Source organism: Benincasa hispida, chromosome 11 (genome assembly GCF_027475165.1).
Source record: "Benincasa hispida cultivar pf3 chromosome 11, pf3_genome.v1.1, whole genome shotgun sequence".
Lineage (NCBI taxonomy): Eukaryota > Viridiplantae > Streptophyta > Magnoliopsida > Cucurbitales > Cucurbitaceae > Benincasa > Benincasa hispida.
In genome coordinates, this window is record NC_143488.1 from 75787897 (window position 1) to 75809784 (window position 21888).

The following is a 21888-nucleotide window of genomic DNA, read 5'->3' on the forward strand; positions in this document are numbered from 1 at the left end:
CATTTTGTAATAAGAGTTATTTGAGTTGAAAAAATTTATAACCCAAACATTTTGGTTGGGTTTAAAAAGTCCTTAAACCCAATCCGACTCATAAACACCTCTACTCTTTCATAGCAGGAATGTAATCAACTAGTGGGATCTAACACTATTATGCCAATTCTTCTCTATAACTCTCTCATCTATTAATTATATCCTCATTTTCTCAATTTTCTCTCTTTTTTTTTTTTTTTGAAATCCAAACACTTCCCACACATTTTTTCCACAAAACACAACTATTTTAGAAGATTAATTCTTAAAATAAGCCCATGTAGAACCACATCAAATTCAGTAATCCCCAAGTTGACCAACACCCATACACACAAAAAAAACAAAAAAAACAAAAAAAAACAAAACAAAACAAAAAAAAAAACGACCAAAATTAGTTGTTCCCTTTTTCTTCAAGAAAAAAAAAACTTTTTTTAGCAACCATTGCAATGGTAGAGAGTTGAACCTTGGAACACATGTCAACATCACTTAAACATTGCATGACTAAATACATCCATTATTAAGTAAAACAAAAAAAGGAATACCAAAAACATGTCCTACTGTCGAGTGCAAGGCATTTCTTTATTTTATTACCTACGAAAAAACCGAGGTTCATTTGAAATTGTAAAAAATAATTGTAAAAGAATATTGTATTTTTTTTCTACTTCTTAAAATTAAGCCTATAAACAATTCTTCCACCTCTAATTTCGTTCTCTAATTTCTTCTTTTATTATTTACTTTTCATTCATGATTTAAAAAAAAATCATGCTAAATCTTAGGAGCCAAAAAAATGCTTTCAAAAAGTTATTTTTAGTTTTAAAATTAAATGTGTAGACTTATTATAAGAAATGTAAATAAAATAGACTTAATTTTCAAAAACAAAAATAAAAAATCAAATCGTTACCAAACAAAACTTTATTAATCTACCAAAATCATTTTAGATTCAACTTTTCCAAAAATTTCTCACTATTAACTATATAAATAAATATATTACAATCATATCCTTTCATGCCCAATCACTTTCATGAATAGATTCAACTTTTTTAAATAGTGTCGCATCTAGGTTAAAATTTTAATTATTCACTTTTTTACTAATTTTGTTTAATCTAAACCATTTGATAAAAATTTAAATAAAATAATTGTCCTAAAAATAAGAATCAAAATATGACAAAAGCTGAATCTAAACACTACTATTTAAGCTTTTACGATTTGAAATCTAAAACCTAAGCCTCGGCTAAGTTTTGAAAATTAAAAAGTAATTTTGCGCGCATAAATACTTATATTGTCTAACCCTATGTCCTTTAAACAAAAAGAAAACGGACTAAAGTTGAAAGAAAATGACATTGAAAAGGCCATTCAGGCATCTCTCTTAGAAAGAAGCACTACAGAGAGAGTGAGGATTGTGTATTTGAGATTGGTATAGAGTTTGTAAAAAAGAAAGAGGTGTGTGTGATTGATTGCAGCAAAGGGAGGGGCTGATTTAAGGCATGAAAAGATTAAAAACTTTTACTATGAGATGAAGAAGAAGGTACCACAAATACAAATGCAGATCATAATGAGGATGATTTAACACCGCATGATCCGCCACACCACCATTCTTAATATTTTTACCAACCCCTCTTTTCTTTACTTCTGCATCTTTTGCTTCGATGCCACACACACCTGATCTATACACAACATAATTAATTAGACTTGACTTTTCCTGCAACGAAAGCATATGCATAAGATAGAAAAGGAAAAAGGAGTTACCTACACTATCGGTTAACGTCTGGGCCGAGATTTGCACCGAAACTCGGCAAGAAGTGCTATATGATCGGAGGACCACACTGGGGATGGTAGTGCTGTATCTTTCCTCAAGCTCTCCTCATCCAAGAGCTCTAACAAAGATTCCACTGTTAGAGTGTCCGCTGGAGAAGAAACAGAAAATAACTATTTAGAAAAGGTAAAGAAAACATCCCAGTTCAATAAAATGAGCAGCGATCAGAAGGCCGAGCATGCCTGTGTAGAAAATGTAGTCCAGGGTTCCAATAAAATCTCTAGTACAATTCGTAAATAAGGGTTCATTTGTTGTAGGATCCAGTCTTTTCCTCTGCTTATCTAAACCGATGCCAACTCCCTTTATTGCAAAGGAGGAGTAAGCACTAACCTGTGGACAAATCGTCATTTAGATATACGACCCAGAAGGTAACTCCAGAACTAACCTCCACTTAATGCTTCTTGACCAAAATCATAAAGTTGTAATATGGACAGACTGATTTACATACATTGACAATGTTGAAAGAAGGCTTACCAAAGGTAGCTGATGTGACAATTTGCTATGTGGTTGACATAGATTTAGAGGATCTACGGCTAAATCCGGATGTGTTGGTTCTACCTTCCCCCTAGCAAGAAGATGATGTGGGGCACTGCAAGTGCAACAAAGTTCAATTACTAAGGTAATTAATTGAACATATCTTTTTATCCAAAAAAATAATCGAACAGATCTATGACATAATCGTATGGTACTATTTGTCAGTAAATGCAATTAGAAACTATGCAGAAAAAACAAACCTTCCAGGAACAGAATTAAAATCTCCACAGACCAACATTGGAATATCTGCACTCACGGCTATTTTCTCCAGTCCTTTCAATAGAGTATGCACCTAGTTTCCAGAATGATAAACAAGATTTAGATTCATATTCGAGGGAAGGAAACTGAAGGAAAACATGAGACAGTATAACATAAATCAAATTACCTGCCAGAGCTTGACATCTTTTAAATCTTGATTCCCGTTAATATGCGTATTAGCCTGATAAGAAGTTAATATGAAATGTTCATCAACACTGGAATATATCTAAGCAAGGGAGAAGAGGTAGGAAATTGCAAGCTTGACCCCCCTAAAGAAAATTCAGCCTAAATTATACTAAGAAACCAAAAAATTCAACTGTATGACACTGTTTGTAGAGTAGCATATCAAACATCAAGGTTGAAATTTTGAAACAGAAACCACAAGTGTCTCGAGACAATCAAAACCCATGTAATGTCTAACAGTCTAAGAATACCTAAATTTGCAAGGTTTTGGACACTCAGTAACCCAATAAGCTCACAGAAAAGTAGGCTTTTGTGCAGCGTTGCACAAGAAGGCGCTAACAGTCTAAGAATACCTAAATTTGCAAGGTTTTGGACACTCAGTAACCCAATAAGCTCACGGAAAAGTAGGCTTTTGTGCAGCGTTGCACAAGAAGGCACGCACACACTGCTTCATTAGGACATCTAAAAGAGAACATTTAGGGAGAGAAAATAGGCTGACAGAAAATAAACAAGCCTCATCAAAAATATAACTAGCAATTTATATTAAAGACAACAAAATCAAACCATAGAAACAATGCCCCAAATAGACTAACATTCAAGAACTCTTACCACACAAACGAGCTGCCTTTTTCCTGGATTGTCAACCGTGGGAGTGCTGAATTTTGATTCAAGAACTACGATCAGAGCAACATCATCCTAACAACCGGTGCAGAACAGAATAATGTATTACTTCACAACACCCTGTGCAATCAATTGCCTGGATGGGAGGGGGAAAAGAAGCACAAGAAAATCACCTTGATTAATCTGTTTAAAGCATTTCTCTTTTGAGCAGTTAGAATAGTCGCTGGGTCAGTCAAAGATTGTGCAGCTTTGTTGAACTCAACCTGAAAACACACCAAAGTATGGTTAGGATGCAATACACACGTTGTAAAGAAGTAAAAACACTTCCTCAAACACTTCTTAACCTCATATTTTTTGACATGTGCAAATCTATCTCTACGGAAAAATGTTGCACAGCCATCAATAGTTTGAATGTTCCCATTGTAGACCTGAAAAAGATAAATACAGATGATGAGAATACAGATAGACCTTCAGATTTATATATATAGATAGATAGATAGATAGATATATGTGAGGAGTATACTGCAAACGATAAGTGTGAAATCAACCTCGTTGGTTTTTCTCTTATAAAGTGCCTGATAACCATGTTTGTCAAGTTCAGGAGCAAAAAATTCCACAAAGTGATCACTCTGAACCTGTTCACAGAAGACAAGGCCTAGTTCAAACACAGCATTCGATATTTGACCCAAAAAAAAACACATTAAAGAGATTTACAAAATTTTCACAATGTTGTCGGTTGTTACATTCCAATGTTGTGAAGTTAAAAATGGCAATGACTTCTAAAACAATAAACAAAAAAGACAAGAAAGGTTTTAAGACTAGAAAGATTTTATCCAGGGAAGAGAGAGAGAGAGACTAGAACTTCGTTATAATTTCGTTAGACCCATCTTTTACATCTCTCACTATTTTGAAGCCCACGTCTTATTGGGATAAAACAAGAAATAAGTTTGATTGTCGTCCTAATTTTTTATGAACCAAACTTTCATTTAGAAAAACACGAAAAGAATGGTACACAAAAATAAAGCCCACAACAGAAAGATATTTCCAATCAAATAATATAAGACCTAAAGTGCAATTACAAAGAAAACTTCGTCATCAAAGCCCATAGAGAAACATTGAGGTTTGAACCAATTATCATCGTATAACTAGAATTCATCCTCTAGAAGATGAATCAAATTGAACAACTGAATGTTATGAGTCTATGACTTGGGTCCTATGGAAAACTAATACACGTGATGTGGCCTAGGATCTTTTAGTCAACATAGCAAATCATTTAAAGAATTTATAAAAATAATACTAAATGATAAACACTTGCATTGGTTATAATAATAAAATTTTACTTTATATACAGCATAACAGTACCAGATCTTTCAAACAAATTTATAAAATCAATACCAAATGAAATATTCTTATAAATAATAAACTTATAAATTATAGTCCTGTAAATGCATACACATGTTGAAAAATTAAAAAATATATATACACTTTTAAGACATCCATACACAGCACCAAATGGAGTCCTCATAGCACTACAGCTAGTGTAACCAAATATCATATCTACTTATTATCATCTATCATATGTGTTTTATTAAACATGTAATCAAACAGCTACAAAATACGTACTGCTTTTTTTATTGAATTCAAAATAGATAAAAGAAATTGCAAGATTCTGAATAACTAAAATGATAAGAATAACATACTAAAAAAATGCTTAGAATAACACCTTTCAAAGAAAAAAAAAGCTCAGAAAATATCACTTGCATCAAAGAAAACATCTAGAATTCCACATGGCACTGACGCAATAGTTAGCCGAAAGTATATATTTATTCGCAGACATGAAGACAGAGTGATATGTACCTCCTGAAGACAAATTATATCTGCACGATAGCCTACTATTTCCCGAAGAAGATTTTGTCGGCGATATGGCCATGATAGAGCCCATGATGGGCAATAACTGAATGATTCACTTGTGGCATATACATCAGCCAAAATATTGTAGGAAAGCACTGTAAACGTTCCTGACGATGATACTCGACCATCCAAATCCAGTTTTCCCATGACATCAACCCCATTAACAGGTATGACATGACGTGGACTAGGGGATGGAGCTGGAATGACCCGAGAAGTTAATACAGTAAGTGGAGACGCCACAGGTAACATGGTTTCCATGTCAACAACAGCACATTCAAACTTGAGGACCTGGCCAATATCTTCAGCAGTTGGTGTGTAACTCTTACACCGTCCTACTTCCAACCAAGTTTCCACACCTGTCTTTTGCGTAACAGCTGCTGAATTATTGTTGTTGTTGTTGTTATTATAGCGTCCAAATAACTCTTCCTCTTCATTGCCATTTTCATTCATAGCACTTGCAGCACGGTCATGTAGAACACGATGATGCTGCCAAGAATCGGAGAAGCATTTGGTGGTGCAATGGTAACTTTTAAAAGCAGGGATTTTGGCTTTAACACAACCTAAACATTGTAAAGTGGCCTGCTCAGAAGGATGTACACTACAAACAGCAACTTTTTTATCACTTTGTAAGCGATACCTGAAAAGATTTGTTGTATTAAGTTTAACATCAGCAGCATCCTTTTCACAAAAAGAAAGTCAAACCATAGTAATTCTTAATTCCGATGGAGAGAAAAAAAGGTATTGCAGATAAGTTAAAATATTAGATTGTCAAAATGAACTGTCATTTCCCATAGGGGGGAAAATGTTAAAATGGAAATAACATTTAGGGCCACGTTCTGCCTCCACGGCACCAGGATTTTATCAACACAATCAATGCTTCACCATCAATTTCATCAATACGTAGAAACATTAGAAATTTAGAGGGCATTAAATCCATACACAATCCAGAAAAACATCTTGCAATTACATATGAATTGGAATCCTGACTTAAAACAGCTTAATAGTTGGCATGAACTACCATAAAACAGTTTATTCCAGAACAAGAAAAATTGCAATAGTCAAAATCAGAAGAGAGCCTTCAAAAAAGAAAAACCCTCAACAAAACACTAAACAAATTTCAATAGCCTAATTAAGTCATCCCCACCAGTGATTTAAAGTGTATGCCTAGAAGTCTGTAGGGTGTAGTCAGTGCACCTTACTTGTGGTGCGTCTTGGCACAAAGAGGCACACACATCAGAATAAATATATACATATAAGAACGATGTTGAGAAAAAGCCTTCATTTTCAAGTTCTCATTGTTTTAATTCCTCATTATCTCATCAGTCATCATTCATTCATATTCTAAAATTTTGTTTTTTGCTTTAATTGTGCACTTCTGAAAAAAAATCACTTTTTGTGTTTCCCACTTTTGCCTCAAAAGACTATTGTGCAACATTGATCCCTACAAGAGAACATATGCCTACTACTAACAGCATAATTCACAAACCCATATTAGTTTTAAAGGTTTTATCCAGTCCTAGGTTCAAATTTCTCAACCTCACCTTCATATAAAAAAACATAGAAGAAGAGAAAGAAGAAAACGATATTGTTATGAGGAAAAGACAATCAATTCATATATCTATCTAAAATTGTCTTCTTTCTGACAATTAATCATTTACAAATCCACTGCACAAAAGTTCAACAAAATTCCGACGGAAAAAGCTTGATTCATGTGCCCTAAATTTTCAGCTTTTTGTTCAAATTTTGAATTCTTATAAAAGATAAGAATTGAAACTACACTAAGTAGTTGTGATTGTATTCAACCCAGCATGATGCTCCCAAGATTTACTCATTATAAATTTATGCTAGTTTCCAAGAAATATCAGGTTCTAAAAGGAACCAACATAACCAATTAAAAAACAGAGTAAATTTCTAAGTATTAAATTCTCTATCTGCAACACACACTCTTCACTAGCTTTCCAAACTAATTTAAAAACAAACAAACAAAGGGCAGTAACGCCTTTGGACATGTATAAAAATACTGATCCAGTAGAATACAACAATTGACATCTTTATATAATCAAGCTGACAATTTCATTCAAATTATTTGCTGCATTCATAAATCGTAACCATGGCCATTTTTCCTAATAATGGGAAGATAGATGAGAGAACACTAGAAAAGGCGTTTAAAACACTAATCTTATCTTACTATACAAAAGACAAAAAGAAAGAATAATACAGTCAAATACACGTCAATTTAGAATACAAGCTGTTTCGAGGGTAGCACTAATTCACTAAAACAAGTTCGAAGTTAAAGAAAAGACCACTAAACCCCAAACGCATCCAGTTGAAGCACCACGACCAATAGTCAAGACACTGTAGAGTAGTAAACAGCCAAGAAACAACAGTACCACAGACCAAGAACCAATTCATATTCCGCAACACGCTTAAGAAATCATCACTGGAACTTACCATCTGTATCTCAGGAATTGACCGTCAAGAGGAGCCGATTCAGATACATCGTCAGTACTTATATTCTTATCAGGGCGTCGATGGAGAACGTAGGGCGTGAGTTCACAGCCTACAATAGGAATATCAGAAGGCAAGTGCACGCGTACCACGCTCAGCATACTTCAACTCTCGTCAATCGTCAGCACAGCACGGCAAGTCTACCAAACAAGAGAAACCGAAAACACTCGCAGCAGCTTTACGAATATCACAAAAGGCGTAAAGAAAGCGGATACCTGGCGGATCCGCCATTTACACGAAGTCGAAAACCGCCAGACTTCAACAACAAGAGAAGAAGAAGAAGAAGAAAAAGGCTTTCAGAAATCGAGAATTAGACGAAGTATCTGCGGATCTTGAGAGGAGAAGAATGGAAATGGAATCGGAAAATCGAAGAAAATGAGTGGAGGAAAGGAAGAAGAAGAAGAAGAAGAAGAAGAAGAAGAGATCGATGTTGATTAGGGTTTTACAGAAGAAGTGAAAATGATCTTGAAAATTTTGGTTGAATTTGTTGCGATTTTAATGCCTTTTTTGAGAGAGAAGAGAAGCTGGGGAGAGGGGGCGTGAAGAAAGGAGAGATTGTTAGGGGGTTTATATAGTACTACGACTTCTTCTTCTTCTTTCTGTTTAATTTATCCTCTCGCTATATCATATATTATGTGACAATTTCCGTCTTTTGCTAATTCGCTTTCTCTTAGACTAGAGAATTATAGGTCAAGACTATAATTTAATGGGTAAGATATTAATTTTTTTTGTATAAATTGGAGGTGGGAGTTTGAATCACAGACTTCTTAGTTGGTAGATGAGATATCAATTTTTATTATAAAAGCACATGTTTCTATCTTTTATTAAGGTTTCGTTTTAAAATTGTTTTTCAAAAGAATTCTGCAAACGTTGTACCTTTTCACAACTTTATATATACTTGACCTAAATTTGAGCAAAAATATATGTATATTATTAAAGATTAAATTAAAATTTGAAATTAAGAAAATTGATTAGATCATCTAATTCAAAATAAGTAAATAGAATCTTTTTTAAAGACGATAATCACCTAATTTTAAAAATAATTGAAAAAATTGTTAAATTAAAATTTAAAAGTATGAGGCTAATTAAATCATTTAAATAAAAAAGAAACAAAAAGGAATATTAAAAAAAAATTAGAGGGGTTTATCTGAAATTTTAAAATATATATTTTTATATTTAAATTAAAATTTGAAATTAAGAGATAATCAAATCATTCGAATAAAAATTTAAAAAAATAAATAAATAAAACGCTTGTGTCAAATGAGGCTTATGTTAAAAGGCCTAGCCACTGCACATCTATGTGTGACCTCCAACCACGGTTAGTCTCGTTGATCGTGCTACCATGTCTCCGGGAGTCTTTTCCCCGCGCGATCTCGTGAGGTTTCGTCGTCACCACTCTGAGTTTTTGTCTGCTGGTAGCCACTCTATATCAACCATCTCAGCTTTGTCATCACCAATCGAGGTGTTGGGTGGGTCTTTCGGTCACCACTGTTGTCACCAATTGTGAGGTTTTGGTCGCTTTGATTTTGTGATTTCGGTTGGGTGTTGGGTGATTTTGTCGGTTAGGTGTTGGGTGATTTTTTCGGGCACCACTGCTGTGATTTTTCCATAATAGTTGATTTGAGTGGATCGATTTCATTGAGATTTGTCTGTGGTTCTAATCGGGTTTGGATCTGGGATGATGGTGCGTAGACAGTCGTCTTTAAAACTGAATGAGAATAATGGAGCTCGTGTGGCATGACAACCTTTTCATCTTCTTAAACTGAAGGTTGATTCGGGTTTGGTGGCTCATTTGGAGGTGAAGAAGTGTGGGGTGTCTAATGGTCGGTCTGAGGAGGGTGAAGGGTTTGGTGCGAGGAGTGTTATCGGAGTTGGGCTGGGAAGTTTGACAATTGGTGTTCCGATGGCGCTCGAAGGGATGAAGACGCCTCTGTCCTATAACCTAGAACCAGATTCAAACTGGGTTGGGGAGAATCAGGATTTGGGTGAACTGGGAGGGTTGGGTATTGGGTCAAGTGGTGGGCAGGGGAGTCTAGGCTCTAGTGGAGTTGGGGCCCAAGTTGTGAGGGGTGTGTTTGGGTTGGACTTTGAGGGAGGTGGGGTGAGTGGGGCTAAGGTGTTGGGTGGTATGCGCGATAGAGGTGGGCCTAATGGGAGTGGGCTGAGTGGGCTGCAAGATGAGAGTGGGCTGGAAAAGGGGGAGTAGGGGAAAGTGGCGAATGGCTTGTTCAAACCAACGTCGGTTCAACCGGGGGTGTGTGGTTCAAAAACGGACCGATTAGGTTCATTGGGGGAGCGGTTTGATTCTGTTGGATCCGTTCCAATTTGAAAAGGGGGGATTCATGGGCGACCCTTTTGAGTCCAATTTGAGGGGAAATTTAGAGCCCTCCCTCCCCCGGTTGATTGAAAATGATAAAGTGATTGTTGAGCCTTGTGAGGAGGTTCTTTATGCGGGTGTTTGTTTATAGGAGAAATCTTTGGTGGGTCAGTTTATGGATGCAAAACTCCCGTATTCTGATATTTTTTGCCTTATTTAGAGAATTAGAAGACGCGTAAAGATGTCAACTATTACCTTACTGGAGAACGGATTGATTATCTTTAAATTTCAAAAGGCATAGTCACGAGACTGGGTGCTGGAGAATGGTCCGTGTTACTTGGGTGGTAAGCCCATCTTATTACGACAGTGGTCACCAGGTATTGTTCCTGAAACCTTTTTTTTTATTTTGTTCCTATTTGGATTAAATTAGAGCGTGTTCCCTTGGAGTTGTGGATAGATAGGGGTTTAGCAGTGTTGGCTAGTGTCGTGGGTAAGCCTGTTTCTTTTTATGTTACAACCAGAGAGCGACGTCAATTATCATATGCGAGAGTTTGTATTCAGTGGATGGTGATTCGTTTTTGCCCCCTTCAGTCACTGTTAGAATTCGGGGTCAGGAGTTTATCATTCCAGTAGTGTATGAATGGAAGCTTCGTAAGTGTGCTTATTGTGACTCTTTTGGGCATTATGGGGCTATGCGTGAGAAACAAGGTGTGGTAAAGGGTCAGGATTTGAGTATTGTGGCGGTTAATGAAGGGTGTTTGGGGGAGAAGGGTGGTCTTGAGAGTGTAAGAAAGGGTCAGGAGTTGAGTATTGGTGGGAAGGGAGTTAGCCCAGTGCTTGAGAATTGGAGTGTAGGGTGTGATGACGAGTTTAATATGGTTAGCCGGCATTGGCGTGATAGAGGAGGTGTAAAACATAGAGGTGGCGGTGGGTATGGGATCGACGCCCTTGAGAAGTAGAATAGTTTATGGCTCCCCTGGGATTACGAGATTTGTTAAGCATATCGATGATCGTAATCAGTTTGACGTATTGAGTGTTGAGAGGGGAGACTCGTTGGCACTGGCTTTAGTGCAGTCTGATTCTGATTCGTTGTCTGTTGTGGATGGGATGTTTAGGAGTTCGGGCAAAAGCCTAGTGGGAGGTGGTAGGTGTGATTTCTTGCAAGTTTCATGATCTGGTGTTCCTAGAATGTTAGGGGGTTGAATGACCAAGTCAAGTGTAGGGTGGTGGCGGATTTTCTATCCTCCTCCTCTGTTATTTTCTGCTGTTTGCTTAAGACGAGGGTTCGTCACGAAAAATTTGGTATGACGGTGGATAGGTTTGGTGATGCTTGGAGTTGTGTGAGTAGTTATAGTGTGAGGGGAGTTGGGAGAATCTGGGTGATGTGGTGGAAGAGTGTTTATGATTTTATTCTAGATGTTAGTGGGGATCAATTCATTTCTGGTACTTTGGTGGATATTGTATCTAGTGCTAGGGTACATATTGGTGTTGTGTATGCCTCTAATCACATGAGTGATAAGTGGAACTTGTGGACCCAGTTGATTGATGTGTGTGCCTTGTGGCAGCTCCTTTGAGTTTTTGTGGATGATTTTAATGCTATTTGTAGTAGTTCGGAGGATCTTGGTGATTGCCCTAGCTTGAGGGAGATGAAGGAGTTTGATAGGGCGTTGTTGGAGGCGGATCTGGTTGAGATGGGTGTGATAGGTAATTGATTTACTTGGACTAGTAAAGTTTAGGGGAATGGTATCTTGCATCATTTGGATCGCTGTTTGACTAATGAGGCCTGGAAGGTGGCCTTTCCGTATTCGGAGGTTAGGGTTGAACAGTGGGGAATTATTGATCATAGCCCTCTTCTGGATTCTACAAGGGAGACGAAGAGTAGGTTGCCTTCTACGTTCCACTGTTTTTCTCATTGGGCGAAGGCAGATGGTTTTATTGATACTATCAGGTTAGTGTGGAGAATGTCTGAAGATGTGTCCCTTATGGTTAGCTTTGTGCAAAATTTGAAGGTAGTGAAGCGGGTTTTACGTGCCTCGTTTGGTAGGCGTATCTCGATGTTATCTGATGAGGTGCGGGTTGCTAGACAGAATATGGAAGCTGCTCAAGCGAGTTGAAGAGGGATCTTTTTTCAGAGACGATGTGTGCGAAGGCGACTCAGGCCACTGAGGTGTTCTGTTCAGTAGCTAGATTGGAGGAGGATTCACTCCGACAGAAGGCTAGGGTTAGATGGTTGGAGTTAGGTGATATGAACACAACGTTTTTTCATCGTTGTGTTCGCTCTCACCGCGGTTGCAATGGTTTATTCTCAGTTGTGGATGCTGAGAGGACTCGCCAGACGGTGCATGACAGGGTGTCGGGGGTGGCAGTGGATTTCTTTCATGGTAGTTTGGGGTCTCGACGAGTAGGGTATAGGGATCTTACTGCCGAGATTGGGGATATTGTGCAGTTCAGCTGGCCCGTAGAGGCCAGAAGGGGTGGAGGCGCTTGGTTGCCCAGTGAGTCGGGATGAGATTCAAAAGGCTTTATTCTCGTTGAAGTCTGGGAAGGCTCCTGGGCCTGATGGGTTTTCAGTGGATTTTTATAGAGCAACTTGAAGTGTGGTTGGGGATGATTTATGTGACGCTGTTTTGAATTTTTTTTAGCCCTGTTATCTGTCGGGTGGAGTTAACTCTACTGCTATTACTCTTATCCCAAAGAGGCAGAGAGCTGAACATATGGAGAACTTTCGTCCTATTTCTTGTTGCAATGTTGTGTATAAGTGTATCTCGAGGGTCCTACCTGAGAGATTGCAGTTGTGGTTGCCTTATTTCATTAATGGTAAGGTAACCAGTCTGTGTTTGTTCCTGATAAGTCGATTTTTTATAACATTTTATTGTGTCAGGAGCTGTGGGGGGCTATAAGGTGGGCAGAGGGAAGTCACGTTGTGTGTTGAAGGTTAATCTTCAGAAGGCGTATGATTCGGTCAATTGGGATTTTCTGTTTGGTGTGTTGCTTGCTATAGGTATGCCCCTTCAGTTTGTTAGTTGGACGAGGGCTTGTGTTACTTTGCCTGAGGGGGTTTTCCCTGGTAGGAAGGGGTTGAGGCAGGGGGATCCATTGTCTCCTTTTTTGTTTCTGATGGTGATGGAGGTCCTATCCAGGTTGTTGAATAAGCCTCATGTGTGGTTTAAGTTCCATGATCGATGTGAGCGTGTGGGCTTGACTCATTTGGTTTTTGCAGATGATTTGATGATTTTCTATGCAACTGAGAGGGGTTCTTTGGAGTTTGTGAGGCAGGTTCTGGCAGAGTTTGCAGAGTTGTCTGGATTAGTTGTGAATGTTGGGAAGAGTTCCATGTTTTTTGCAGATGTGGAGTCTAGTGAGGTGGAGGAGCTTGTTGCCTTTATGGGTTTCTCTCTTGGGTCGCTGCCTGTTAGGTATCTGAGGTTACCTTTATTGGCTGGTCGGTTGAGGGCTATGGATTGTGCACCTTTGACACAGAGGATTACAGCTCGTATTAAAAGTTGGACGGCTCGGTCCCTCTCTTTTACTGGGAGGTTGTAGCTTGTCAGGTCTGTCTCACAGTCCTTTCAGATGTTTTGGTGTAGCATCTTCGTCTTGCTTGCGTGTGTAACTCATGAGGTTGATCATCTGTTGCGTAGTTATTTATGGAAGGGAAGTGCAGAGAGTCGGGGTGGTGCGCGAGTGGCATGGGATGAGGTGTGCTTGCCTAAGGGTGAGAGGGGGTTGGGTGTGAAACATGTGGTTTCATGGAATCAGGTTGTTATTATGAAGTGTTCTGGCTTCTTTTAATTAAATCAGGCTCATTATGGGTGGCGTGGGCAGAGGCGTATCTTTTGCGTGGGTGATTTTTGTGGGTTGTTCGGTGTGAGGTTGGGAGGTCTTGGTGCTCGAGGGTTATCTTGCGTTGTAGGGATAGATTCAAGCATCTGGTTCATTTGATGATGGGTGATGGAAGGTCATGTTTTGTTTGGTGGGATCCTTGGTTGGCGGGGTGTACGATCATGGATTCATATGGGTCTACGGTGGTCTACGATGCAGAGAGTAGTATGGGGGCACAATTATCGGAGTTTATGGATGGTGAGGGAGGTTGGAGGTGGCCTACAGTATCATGAGAGTTGCTTGAGATCTGGGGTCTTATTCCGACAGTTGGGCCTAGGATGAGGGGGATGATTATTGGGTTTGGGTGTCGAGTGCTAGTGGTTTGTTTTTTATCGCTAGTGCGTGGGAGAGTTTGCGCCCTCGTCATCCTAGGGTGTCTTGGGTAGGTCTTTTGTGGTATGGGGGTGGTATTCCACGTCACTCCTTCTGTGCATGGTTAACTGTGAGGGACAGGTTGGGTGCATGAGTTTGGTTGAGGAGTTAGGGTGTGTTGTCAGAGGGGGGGTGTCTTCTATGTGGGGGAGGTGTAGAGTCGCGGGATCATCTATTTTTTTATTGTGGGTTTGGGAGAGAGGTGTGATCAGGTGTATTGCGTCAGTTAGGTTTGTCTCATCGGGTGACGGGTTGGGATGTTGAGTTGACTTGGGTGTACCAAGTGGGGTCAGGTAAGGGGGTGCGTAGTAAGTTGTTTCGTGTTTTTTGGTGTGCTTCCATCTACTACATTTGGCAGAAGTGTAATCGGTGACTTCATGAGGGTATTCCGAGGACGATGTCTTCTCTATTTCACCTTATGATCTCTATGAATCGTGCTCGTGCTGCTTCCTAGCGATTTGATCTTCTTAGTCTTATCTAGTGCGTTTACAAATGTTTTTCATCTTTTTGTTCTTGTCGTTGTTCTTTGTTTTGTTGTTGGCCTCAGGTTGTTGGTTTTTTTTTTTTCTTTTCTCTGTTTTTCTCCCAGATGGATGGTGCCGTTTGCGTTTGTTTTGGCTTCGTTTCGGGCGAGTCCCGTCTTTGCTTGTACTTTGTTGCTTTGATGCCTTGATCCCGAGTTGTGAGATCCCCCTTGTTGTTGTATAATAATATCACCTATTCTTAAAAAAAATATATAATAAAATTGGAACAATCACAAACTGTCACATCATTTTTCAAACCAATGACGGAATTACAAATCATCAAAATTGTGATCAATTAAAGGTTAACATTAGGGGTGCTAAAAAAATATGATGATCAGATGACCCGAAAAAACCAATCAACCCATTTGAGTCGAGTTCAGTTTAAATAAATGAAAATTTTATTTTTTGAGTTGGGTTAGTTCATGGGTTCACCTAATATAAACCAAACCAACCCGAACTTATTATTAACTTAAATTTTTTTTTTGTTACTTATAATACAATTATCTATACATATATTGATTTTTGTTTGATTTAATTTCATTTGAAAATTTTATTCTCCAACAACTCTTAAAAATGGTTTCTAGCACTTTGAAAAAAAAATCATTATATAAATGAAAATTGAGTTGTTAATCTTAATTCAATATATGAAAATAATTAAATCAAATTTTTACGTATTTACATTTTACTTCTTTTTAGAACAAAATTTTAAATAAATGAACTGAGTAACTTGAACCAATCAAACCCAAATATATCATGGTTAGGTTGGGTTGGGTTCATTTTCTAATAAGGGTTATTTGGGTTGAATAAATTTACAACCCAAACAATTGAGTTAGGTCTAAAAAGTCCTTCAACCCAACTCAACCCAACCTCGAACGCCCCTAGTTAAAATGTGTCCTAAATTGAAATTGAAGACAGAAACTGACCAACCATAATGATGCCACGTGTTTTCATTATGACCGTTGGATTAGATAAAATAATTTGATCTAATTTTATATTATTGTTTGGGCTAAAGTCTAATTGCGCCCTAAAAATAGGCTTAATTTGACTTGTATGTCAAATAAGCTCCAAATTCAATTAGTTGGGTCCAAGAGCTAGGTTCATGCATCAACTAAGCTCAAGCCCATAAAACCCACTTGAAAACTCTATAATAGAAGAGTTATCCTTCATTTGAGGTGGAAAAAATTTATACTCCATAAGTCCTAGAGATAATTCTCCAAACAATCAGAAGACTCCCTAACTCCTAAAGTTTATGGTAATTGAAGTTTGAAGCGTTGGGGTTGATGCCCTAAATCTCATGGATCCTGTAGTTTGTAATTGTATTATACAAACAGTTTATTTATTTAATAAAATACGAGGTATTTTATTTGACATTTAGTAGCATTAACCCACAAGACCAGTAAACAAACATCCAAGGTTATCTTTTATAGCTTAAACATGTATATAAAGACAAATAGATGGATTATGTTTAAGTGATAACCTGAACGATCTGTAGTAAATGAATAAGGTTAGGTACCTTATCCTGGTGACACTACGAATACGCCCCGCTTTGTAGATGTTACAATTTTTGTAAAGTTTTACAAATGATCTGATCCTAATCATTCATGTAGAGACATGTGAGCGGGGGTGTTCTATATGAAAGGGTTTGCATAAGACCGGACCACGAACTGAATAGTCTCATTATATAACACTGTTAATAATAGAGATTAATATTTTACCAGGATGACCATAGATGACATGACCTGAATCCTGAGTGAGCTTTGAACTCCTACCTATGAAAGTGATCATTTGATTTACATGGGTGAGAGTAGCCAGTTTGCCGACTCAATATGCCTACTATTTTGGGGATTCGTCTGACTGGGGAGTTGAAAACACAGCTACATAGAGACGAAATTCATTCTTTCCTTAATATTGGGGTAAGTAGATAAATTGCTCCCTTAAGGACTGATTCTAGGGCTTGAACAATGTGGCATCACATCCTCTCTTGGCCCAAGAGAGGTTTGGTCATAATTGGACTCTGAATTATTGTTCATTAGAGGGACCAGTGGTACTTAAGGAGTTAGATGTAACTACAGGGGGTAAACGGTTATTTTGGGCCAACTTGTCTTACGAGCAATTTGTGAAGGGTCGTCACACTGTTGACTAGTAATATCCAATGGACAAGAAATGTGTTTATAATGTGAAGAGTGTAGTTGTTGGTCTTTAGTAGAGTGATTGATAGTTAATGGAAGTTGGGTAATTTAATTAAAGAAGTTTAATTAATTATCCCAGTACCATTAGAGCTTCAATCTACAGGTCCATAAAATCTTCTCTATAGCTCAATTGGGATTATTGAGAATCAAATTAATTTTGGATTAATTTGAAATTTGAAATTAATTGAGGGAATTAACTATATATGATAAAATCCCCTCTATAGCTCAATTGGGATTCTCTCATTACCAATCGTGGGAGTGGGAGGTTTTGGATTAAGTTCATCTTCTTCCCTGGTTAACGCTTCCCCAACATACGAACCCCATAAGTTTTCCCTCTCTTCTCGTTTTTTTTCCATAGTTAAGAGCAAAGCACACAACTCTTGCTCATATTCTCACCCTAAGGAGAATACGAAGGTCTCATTGTTGGTGGTGTCCAACCATATAGAGATTTGGTGTTGCTGTGTTTTTTGCGTGTTCGTAATTCGAGGTTTGTTTGTGACCGATTGAGAGGAAATTCGTGAAGAGTGGTGACTTCAAAGGTTAGGTCATGAAAATTTTAATTCCTCTTCTTTACTATTTTAAGAAGCATGTTGTAAAAATTATTTTTCCTGATTTAAAATGCATAACTAGGTTTCTGTAATTTTATATTTTGTATAAATTAAAATTGGGAAATGATCTCAATTCCGTTGCGGGCTTTCATAAATTTTCATGTGGTATTAGAGCGGCATTTTTTGTTTCCAAATTTTAATTTTTAGAATTAAAATTCGTTATGGTGGGTACTACAAATTATATGCATTTATGTTGATGAATGTATGAGTTTTACAATTTTTGGATGTTTTCGGGATTGAACTATAGATTTTATTGCGTTTTCTTTACAAATTGGTTTGTAAGGGCCCATTGTTTTAGGCATAAATATGCAATATAGTCTGTATTTGTTTAATTCCATGTCATTCATGAGTTTTCTAACAACTTTTTGAAGAATTTGAGGCCCAAATCGAAGCAAAATCGGAGATTGCCACTCTACAGTAGGTGACGGTATAGCAGCATTGCAACGTTGCAAAGAGGTGAATAGAGATTTTTTCCGTAGTGTCGCAACGCTAGAGCATAATGTTGCGACACTTCTAAACGCGAAGAAACATGCGGTTTGCATCTAATTCATCAGTGGTTCGCGATATTGGTTCGGTTCAGTTGCAGTTCGGCGGTCTGGCTTTTTTCCTAGTTATTCAGCTATTAATTTTATGTAATAATTATTTTTCTAATTAATTAAATTAATATAAAAGTTATATTAATTTAATTAATTGTTTAGGAGTCCAATCTCGGATCACTTGTTAGTCTTAAAATTATGCATTTTATGTATGATTTTTTTTTTATATGTCATAATGTATGCCACAGAGAAAATTTCACCATAGGTTATGCATTTAATCACGTATCATAAGTATTATAAATGTTATAATATGGTTGCATGATTTAACTTTATAGCATGCTCATGCATCATATAATATAAATGTTATAATATATAATGTATGCATTAATGACATTATCATGTATCATTTATATTATTATTGTTATAATATATAGTAAGCATGTTTGGATGAATGTCTTTATTAATTTCATTACTTTAGTATATAAATGTTATGTATGTTGAGTAATGAAATGAAACTACATGAAGCATGTCATTACTTTAGGTAATTTTATAATTGTTATACTTTTTCTAAGTATGATTTCAAATGCAATGTATGGTTTTAATTTATTTCATTTGATTTTATAATTGTTATAATTAAATGAAACTAGAAATTAAAATCAATAATAAAAAAATTACATGCAAACTTAGGTTAAAATCATTTTCTCAAATAGTTCAAAATATGATTCACATAGAACTAAGTTCACAATATTTCTAGTATAATTAGAAATTAGTTTAATAGGATTAAAAGATTAAAGTTGCAGCAAATGTGTCTATAAAAGACTTTTTTTTTTAAGGATGGTTCTATCTAGGCTGGGTATTTAAGCTTATGAAAACATAACATCCTTACCGGGGAACTGACTTGGAAGGTGAATTACATAGATTTGCTACAAGCATGCAATTGTTGATTAAAGTTTATTAAAATGTTTAATGAACATTGATCAAAGTTGTTTAACTATCCAAAGTAAGTGTTACTATTGGGAAAACTTAAACAATCACTTAGTAAAAATAAGTAGCCGCATTTTTCCTAAGTTAAGTTAACCCTAGGTAAAACACTCAATAGGAGGAAAATGGGGTATATGATACTTAATTATTTTTTCACGTTTCTCCCTCATAGTTCACACCATGATACCTATACTCGGCCTTGAGACACCTTTACTTGTATTCCTCTACGGGTAATGTTTGTATGGGTCAATACCAAGGTGAATGAAGAGAGTGTTTATAGTAAGTGGGAGTGAGATGTGTGTCAATACATCCAATGGTCTCTCTTATTAGTTTGTAGTAAATTTTCAAGTTCAGCCTCGAGGCACCTTTGCTTGTCTTCCCCTACGGATAGTATTTGCATGACTCTTTACTCAAACTCCAGAAATAGATAGGGTTGCTTTAGTTTTTTCCCCATTCGGTTTTTCCCTACAGTTGGCTCATTGGGATGGCACTCTAGAATCTAAAATGAGGGGTTACACTTACAAGTAAATATTAAGCTAATTAACAATTTTTTAACTGAACTATGGTGACTAATAATTATGGGAACAACGAGTTGTTTCTATATACTGGTTGAGATGTTCTCATTTCAGTGAAGGGGTATCTGATCACTCTATGGTTGTTTTCACCCTGTCTCCCTGAAACATTATTGCAAAAATAGATGTAACATAGGATGCAATAAATAATTTTGCTAAATTTAATTGGTTTTTCTAAAATGGGTAATGCATGGATTACTAATATAAATAAATAATATGTTTCAGCAATATAAACGATATGACTTATGAAACTCTAAATACGCTCACCACCAACAAATTAACTGGCGATAACTACATCACATAGAAAACAACACTCAATACAGTTCTGATCATTGATGAATTACGATTTGTTTTGGTAGAGAAATGTCCTCCATTCCTAACTCAAAATTCCACTCGAAACATTTGGGAGGCATATGAGCATTGGGTGCGGGCAAATGAAAGGGCCTGAGCGTATATCTTGGCAAGTCTTTATGAAGTATTAGCCAAGAAGCATGAGCCCATGCTCACTACACCCAGATCATCACAACATCGGAAAGGTCACCAACCCAGCCTTACGATACCCGTGAGATCATGGTGTTCCTATGGTGAATATTTGGACAACCGTCCGCCCAGCTCAGGCATAACGCTCTTAAATTCATCTTCAATGCTCGTATGTAAAAAGAGGCCTCTGTTTGAGAACACGTTCTGAACATGATGGTCCATTTTAATGTGGCGAAGATGAATGGGTTCGTCATTGATGAGACCAGTCAGGTTAGCTTCATCCTGGAAACTTTACCTGAAAGTTTCCTATAGTTCTGTAGCAATGCTGTTATAAATAGGATTGACTACAACCTAACCAACTTGCTCAATGAGCTACAGACTTTCCAATCCTTGATAAAAGTCAAGAAACAGAAGGGTGAGGCAAATATTGCCTCGTCCTCCAAATTTTTTTACAGAGGTTCGACCTCTGGAACCAAGTTTGTACCCTTCTCTTCCGGCATCAAAAAGTGGAAGAAGAAGAAAAGTGGAAAAGGGAAGACTAACCTAATAGCTGCTACCCAAGGGCAAGAAGGCTAAGGCTGCAAAGGGAATATATTTTCGTTGCAACAAGGATGGATATTGGAAAAGGAATTGTCCCAAGTACTTGGTGAAAAAGAAAAAGGCCAAGCAAGGTAAATGCAATTTACTTGTATTGGATACTTGTTTAGTGAAGAATGATGATTCAGCCTGGATAATAGATTCAGGTGCCACTAACCACGTTCGTTCTTCATTTCAGAGAATTGATTCTTGCGGCAGCTGGCACCTGGTGAGTTGACGATGCACGTAAGAACTGGACACGTTGTCTCTTTGAGGGCAGTGAGAGGACTCTAGCTTACTTTATAGAAAAATTATATTTTGTTAGAAAATATATATGTATTTCCTTACTTAGAGAGGAACTTAATTTCTGTAAAGTGTCTTATTGAATAAAATTATACTTTATCTTTTTCTATAAATAGATGGTTTATTTACAAAAATTGTATTAATATTTGTTCTACTAAACTGGAGGATAATCTATATGTGCTAAGATCATTGGCAACTAAAGCTCTCATAAATACCGACCTGTTTAAAATACGGTAACTCAGAATAAAAGACAGAAAATTTCTCTTAAAGAAAATGCCCATCTTTGGCACCTAAGATTATGACACATAAATCTCAACATGATCGAGAGACTGATTAAGAATGGACTTTAAGTGAGTTAGAAGAAAATTCTTTACATGCATGTGAGTCATGCCTTGAAGACAAAATGATTAAAAGATATTTTACTGGGAAAGGTCGTAGAGCCGAAGAACCTTAGAGCTTGTACATTCAGACATTTGTAGTCCAATGAATGTTCAGGCAAAATGAGGGTTTGAATATTTCATCACTTTTATTGATAATTATTCCAGATATGGGTATGTTTATTTAATGCAACATAGGTTTGAAGCCCTTTGAAAAGTTCAAGCAGTACAAGGCTGAAGTTGAAAATGCATTAAATAAAATAATTAAAACATTTCGATCTGATCGAGATGGAGAGTATATGGATTTGAAATCCCA

General features: G+C 37.0%; 2 protein-coding genes across 5 annotated transcripts; one reads left to right on the forward strand and one right to left on the reverse strand.

Annotated features, from left to right (window-relative positions):
• Window positions 1–1503: 1503 nt before the first annotated feature.
• LOC120090466 (carbon catabolite repressor protein 4 homolog 1-like) lies at window positions 1504–8512 on the reverse strand. Of its 4 annotated transcripts, none has more exons than XM_039048152.2 (12): window positions 7799–8512; window positions 5294–5984; window positions 3985–4071; window positions 3781–3864; window positions 3610–3699; window positions 3425–3511; window positions 2760–2813; window positions 2575–2666; window positions 2315–2429; window positions 2023–2170; window positions 1778–1931; window positions 1504–1686 (listed from the first exon to the last, which is right to left on the reverse strand). In XM_039048152.2, the coding sequence occupies exons 1-11, from the start codon at window positions 7954–7956 to the stop codon at window positions 1786–1788; spliced, it is 1752 nt and encodes a 583-aa protein (XP_038904080.1). In that variant the 5' UTR covers window positions 7957–8512; the 3' UTR covers window positions 1504–1686; window positions 1778–1785. The 4 variants fall into 4 exon arrangements, with proteins under 4 accessions (XP_038904080.1, XP_038904078.1, XP_038904079.1 ...); XM_039048150.2 differs by having other exon boundaries at window positions 1504–1691; XM_039048151.2 differs by having other exon boundaries at window positions 1774–1931.
• Window positions 8513–12309: 3797 nt separating this feature from the next.
• Window positions 12310–15091, forward strand: LOC150032902 (uncharacterized). The gene is made up of 6 exons (XM_090307075.1): window positions 12310–12667; window positions 13054–13708; window positions 13814–13871; window positions 13974–14044; window positions 14131–14268; window positions 15016–15091. The coding sequence occupies exons 1-6, from the start codon at window positions 12310–12312 to the stop codon at window positions 15089–15091; spliced, it is 1356 nt and encodes a 451-aa protein (XP_090163201.1).
• The last annotated feature ends 6797 nt before the right edge of the window (window positions 15092–21888 follow it).